The sequence below is a fragment of the Primulina huaijiensis genome, chromosome 8, assembly GCF_012295235.1.
Source record: "Primulina huaijiensis isolate GDHJ02 chromosome 8, ASM1229523v2, whole genome shotgun sequence".
Lineage (NCBI taxonomy): Eukaryota > Viridiplantae > Streptophyta > Magnoliopsida > Lamiales > Gesneriaceae > Primulina > Primulina huaijiensis.
Window position 1 is genome coordinate 4,939,977 of NC_133313.1, and position 6,465 is coordinate 4,946,441.

The following is a 6,465-nucleotide window of genomic DNA, read 5'->3' on the forward strand; positions in this document are numbered from 1 at the left end:
TGATCTTATAGACCCATCTGTTTCCAATGGCTTTCCTTCCTCGTGGTAGTGTAACAAGATCCCAAGTTTGATTCCTGTCTAATGCTTCCAATTCTTCTTGCATTGCTATCATCCACAAGGATACATCCGAGCTTTGAGTAGCTTCGTGGAAACTCGATGGCTCACCATCTTCTGATAATAGACAATATGCAATATTGCTTTCAGTGACATAATCTGAAAGCCAACCTGGTGGTCTTCTGTCTCGAGTTGACTGCCTCACATTGGAAACTTCAGACTCAACATGTTCTTGTTTTTCGTGCTCTGGTACTGTTTCACAAGAAACTTGACCTTCGTCCGTCTTATTTTCCACCTGAAATACAGTAGTTTCTGAATTCAGTGTGCTTTTGTCTCCCTTTACTTTATCTTCCTCGAATATAACATCCCTGCTGATGACAAGCTTGTGAATAGTAGGATTCCACAAGCGAAACCCCTTTACTCCATCAGCATAACCCAAGAAGATACATTTCTGGATTTTGAATCCAACTTCGATCTTTCTTGCTCATTGTACAGAACATACACAGGACTTCCAAATATATGCAAATGAGAACAATCTGCCTGCTTCCCAGTTCACATCTCCATCGGAGTCTTTAGATCAATCGCTACTGAAGGAGAACGATTGATAATATAAAAAGCGGTTTTGACTGCTTCCGCCTAAAATGAATTGTCTAGACCCGCAGTCCTCAACATAGGTCTTGTTCTGTCCAACAAAGTTCTATTCATCCGCTCCACCACTCCATTCTGTTGAGGTGTTTAAGCCGTCGTAAACTGTCTTTTGATTTCATCATGTTGACAATATGCATCAAATTCGCCACTGGTATATTCTCCCACATTGTCAGTCCTCAGACACTTGATTTTTTTTTCAGAATCAAGTTCAACCCGCGCTTTGAAATCTTTGAAGACCTGGAAAACATCTGATTTCTTCTTGATTGGATACACCCAACATCTCTTGGAGAAATCATCAATGAACGAGACAAAGTATCTCGCTCTTCCTAGGGATACAACTGGTGCTTGCTAAACATCCGAATGAATCAGCTCCAATATGCTTTTGCTCCTGGCAGTAGAAGTGCCAAACTTTAATCTGTGTTGTTTACTGGTAACATAATGCTCACAAAAAGGTAATGACACTTTTGTAAGTCCCGACAGCAACTTTCGTTCTGAGAGAATTTTCAACCCTCGTTCTGACATATGCCCAAGCTTTCTATGGCATAACACTGTTAATTCTTCTCCTTAACCAATTGATACAACAGCTAGTTTTGCCTCTTTGTGTGCTTCTCCCAAAAGTATATATAAATTTGCAGCAATTTTTTCCGCCTTCATAACCACAAGCGCGTCTTTCACAGTTTTCATGATCACATTCTCGATACGAGTTTTGCACCCGATGTCATCCAATTGCCCCAAGGACAAAAGATTTTTTGTCAGTCCTTTCACATGTCCTACCTCCTGTATGGTGCGAATGGTGCCATCAAACATTTTAATTTTGATAGTACCGACCCCAGCGATTTCCAAGGCATGATCATTTCCCATGAATACAGATCCTCCTGAGACTGGTTCATAATGATCACCCATTCTCTACGAGAAGTCATGTGCCACGTCGCTCTTGAATCTATAATCCACGTGCCACAAAATTTGTGCCTGCCTTCTGCAACAGTTGCTGCTTCGCTGAATAATATTTCACCACTACCTGAAGTACTGGCCACATTTCTTTGAGAGCTCTTCTCGATACTCGTACACTCTTTCTTTAAGTGCCCTTTACCGCCACATTTAAAGCAGTAAATATTTTTCTTCTTACTTCTCGATTTTGATCTACCTCGTCTTTGGCCCACTGGAGTCACGGTCCATAAACCTCTCTCTTATCATCGATAAAGCCTCTGCCTGCTTCGATGTTACCAACCTATCTTCCTTGTTCTTGCGTCGGCTTTCTTCTCCGAGAACCGCAGTTAAGACATCGTCGAATTTTAGAAAGCCAGAAGAATATTGTTGGTTATGTTGATGATAAGTTGATCATATAAATCTGGTAGACTTTGAAGTAGAAGCTCCACACGTTCATTTTCCCCTATTTTATGCCCCATGGAGGTGAGTTGGGCAAATAGACTATTTAGTGTGTTGATATGGTCGGTCATCGATGAGGATTCCGCCATCCGAAGAGTATAAAGCCTTCTCTTTAGGAAAATCATGTTGTGTAGGGACTTGACTTCGTACATCTTTGTCAGAGTATCCTAGATAACTTTTTCTGTTTTTATCTCAGAGATACTTGACAATACTTCATCTGCTATAGCCAAATGTCAATTGGCAACAACATTGTCATTCATCTCATTCCACTTTCCATCATCCGTAATCTCCACCGATCTATCTCCAATAGCCGCTAAGCAATTTTTCTTTCTTAAAACTGCTTGTATCTTTATTTTCCACAGCATAAAATTGCTTCCGTTGAACTTTGTTATCTCGTACCTGCCCGCCATTATGTCTACAAAAATTTTGTAGACTGGACAAAATAATCCCGCCTTAAATAAAAAATCTCAAAATTTTTTTTTCTGATGTGGAAGATCAGTCTAGACTGCAACCACAGAGCGTACTCAGAATTTTAAGAAATTTAAACCAAGGCTCTGATACCACTTGTTGGTCTCACTTGCGGTAATTTGAGATAATAAACCCGAAAATAAAGAATAAACTGGACACCGAGATTTACGTGGAAAACCCCTAAAAATTATTAGGGTAAAAACCACGGGCAAGATGAAAAGAATTCCACTAACTCACTGTGTTTCCAAAGAGAACACACGCTCTCTTAATACAGGAGAACAAACACCTCACAAATATTATAGAACTAATATGAGAGAAGAGAGACAACTCAAGATGTTGCTTGAAAATGGGATTCATTGTGCATCATTTAGTGTGAACCTTCGTCCGCCATTTCAGAAAATCAGCTGCAGTGTTCTAATTTTCTTCAAAGAAGGCTGCCCCAACTGCATTCTATTTGTCTGCCAACTTTCTTCTGCCCAATTTCTTTGACTCCCGACATGCATTTAATGCACTCACAATCTCTCGAAAACTACTTTTGCTATTATACATAAATGGTTAACCTAAATTATTTTAACTCCTTATAATCAATTCAAATATCTCTTAATTACAACAGACAAATATAGTGACATCATCGTCGTGCTTTGTCTCATTGATTTACCAGCATCAGGCTCTAGAGGCTGCTTTTGCATATTCAACATATCGCTCTTATGGATCTAGTATTTTGTAAGAGTTAACGTCGAAAAAATCAAATTCTTTGATACCACTATGTCACACTTTGTGCTTAATAGTCTTACAATGATGAGGCACTGACTTTAATTTACCTAAAACAGGCATCCCAATTGATCAGCCCCGACTTGGGACATATACATACATATATATATACATACACATATATATATACATACATATATACACATATATATATACACACATATATATATATATATATATGTGCACCCATAAAATAAAAGTGCCATCATTATTATCTTATGCTTTTGACTATTTTCATGATTTGGATTTAAAATATTTGTTTGCTGCTTTAATCACAAGCTTTAGACTTTAGGTGCTTAATTCTTGGAATGCATTATCTTATTTTCGTGCTCACACGTAAGCTTCCTTAAACAGTCAACTCTATTGGTTCTTCTTATAATGTTATTCATATTATACTATAACCATTTTATAATACACTAGCTTGTGCTCTTATTATTATTATTATCAAGATTTTTACGCAAAATTTCGAATATTAAATAGAGTTTTTTTGTAAAGATTTTTTAAACTCTCATATATAACTTTTTAAAAAATATATAAAATTTTCGATTCAATATTCATTAATTCACCCTTTCTAAGCTCTCGTCACTTCTCTCCAATTAAATTTTGGGTGCCCATTTTGTGTGACCTAGATAACAATGGAGATGGACTCGAAAGTGATCATCTACCTGTATTTTAGATCCCAAAACCCTAATTTTTAGCGCACCGGTCTGGTCGAGAGTAAGGGCGTTGATCACCCCCTTATATTCCTTATAAAATTTTCATTTTTTTAATCCATGTTTAGCCTCAAGTATATATTCTATTTTTATGAGGAAATTTTAAATTTAATATTTATTTGACCAGAATTTTGATTTATAACCTTTTAAATTTTTAAGATTTGCTTGATACACAGTCTTTAGTAGATGTTTAATTAAAGGTTACTTTGGAAAAAATAATCATTAATGATAAATATTTGACCAAGATTATACATCAAACTAACATTACATTTTGTCGATGCCTCGGTTCATTTTGCTGTCTCCCCCACTTTCCTGTGCCACCCTGCAGTGTGTAACCCTAACTTTTTTATTTATTTATTTTGTTTGTAAGAACTTTAAGTATTTATTTTAGTCGTTTGTGATGATCTTCCAACACAACCTACTCATCTCATATATATAATCCAATGACGAATTTATAAATATATTTTTTTTTGTTTTTTGCTTTCGCTGTATTTGACATTATTTTTCTTATCGAGTGTACGAATTATAACTAGGGGTGACAAAATGCAACACGACCCGTCAACCTGACACGACCCAACACGAAAAAAATCAGGTTCGGGTTGGGGTTTTTCAGGTTCGGGTCGGGTTCATGTCATGGTTTTTCGGGTTCGGGTTAGTGCTAGGTTATATGGGTTTTGGGTTGTGTCGGGTTGGGTCGCGGGTTGACCCGAAAACTTTTTTTTTTTGAAAATATTACCTATATTTTTATATATTGTATGTTTATATGATAAATTTTCATAATTTCATATTTATTTTGTATATTTTTTATTTTTTTAACAATTGTTATTTGATTTAGTAAATATACTTTTAATTTTTTACATTAAACTTTCAAATTTAAATTGAAAATTTTGTTATTATATGTTTAAATTAAAATATTATTATTATTTTTTATCTTTTAGAATTTTTTCATTAATTTTTTTTAAAAAATGAAAAAATAAAAAAAATCGAGTTAGACAGGTTGAGTCGGGTTAGACGGGTTCGTGTTCGGGTTGAGGGTTTTCGAATTGCTTCGAGTTCGGGTTGAAATAAAAAAAATCGCGGGTTGACCCGAAACCCGACCCGATTGACACCCCTTTATAACATGTTTAAGGAAGGTAAGTGTCAAATATAATATTTAATGGAAGAGAAACGAAGTCAAAAACCCCAATATTTGTTTTAGTAAACGCTATTAAAAAATTTGGAATTAATATGCTCAATGAGACAATTAAAAATAATTAATGGATTTCAACTACATTGATTTAAAAATATTTTTTAAAAAATTAAGTCGATTTGCGAAAAATTATTTCTCAGCCGAATGCGATAAAAACAAATAAATTAATAAATCGGAAAATGAAGGATTCAACTAGGACAAACTAGAAACGGCTCTCCGGCTGATTAACCAAGTCGACTCCATAACACTCTACGGCGCGGCTGGAGCTAAGCTGAGATGCAAATCGAGGCCAAATGAGTCATCTAATGTGGGCCCATCATTCACTCTAGAAAACCTACTCAATGAAGGACCATATAATCTTCTATTCTGGGCCTTAATCTGCTGCTGTGGCCCAATAACGTTAACGCTCGACTCCCCCGCACTCCCCACGTACGATAAGCTCCCCACACTGCTCCCGCCCGTCGAACCCGGAAACACGCCCCCATGCGAGACCTGGAATGGTGCCACCGCGCGTGGGACATAAACCCACGACGGAGATTGGCCCGACGCCGCAGACACCACCACAGATCCGGCTGGGGATAGAAGATGGGCCGACGGAGTGAAGGCGGAGATCATGGGGTTGCGCATGAAAGAGACGGCGGCGTTTCGGCTGGCCTGTATTTGGACACGCTTGAGCTGCTGACGTTCTTTCTTGTGAGCGTTCTGGTGGCCACCGAGGGCCTGTGAGTTTGGGAATTCACGGCAGCAGTACTGGCATCCGTACTTCCGCCCATCAGACGCCGGTAATCCACCGGCTTCCTGCGGGGCTGACGGGTTTTTGGCGGAGTCGACTTCAAGTTGTTGATCTTGATTTTGATCGGTTGTCATGTTGAAGCCAAAGAGTTTCAAACGACCATTATTGGTTGTGATGCTTTTGCATGATTTGTTTTGGTACTCTAGCTTGGCCATTCGGTACAGTTTTTAGCGACAAAGAGGTGTAGAGACTGAAAATTGGTTATTCAGGACAGTTGATGTTTCGTTCAAGAAGGGGTATTAATACAAGCTCAAAAGATTTTCAAATTTTTTAAACCTAAAAATTAAAAATTTTATACACCCTATATTATCAATATCATTAAATATCACATATTATACGAACCATTTTTATTTTAATTTTCTCAAAATACCTCTTATTCATAATATCACAAATTATATTTTATTTTTAAAAATAGTGAATTTAGTCCTTAAGATGTTAATTTT

At 37.0% G+C, this 6,465-nt stretch overlaps 1 protein-coding gene across 1 annotated transcript; it reads right to left on the reverse strand.

Moving 5' to 3' along the window:
* Positions 1-5,353: 5,353 nt before the first annotated feature.
* LOC140983627 (zinc finger protein GIS3-like) lies at positions 5,354-6,216 on the reverse strand. The gene has a single exon (XM_073450747.1). It carries the CDS (start codon positions 6,175-6,177, stop codon positions 5,479-5,481), a length of 699 nt encoding a protein of 232 aa, XP_073306848.1. The 5' UTR covers positions 6,178-6,216; the 3' UTR covers positions 5,354-5,478.
* Positions 6,217-6,465: the final 249 nt, after the last annotated feature.

Coding starts and splice junctions, on each gene's coding strand:
- LOC140983627 (XM_073450747.1), bottom strand. CDS start 6,177: ATGGCCAAGCTAGAGTACCAAAACAAATCATGCAAAAGCATCACAACC.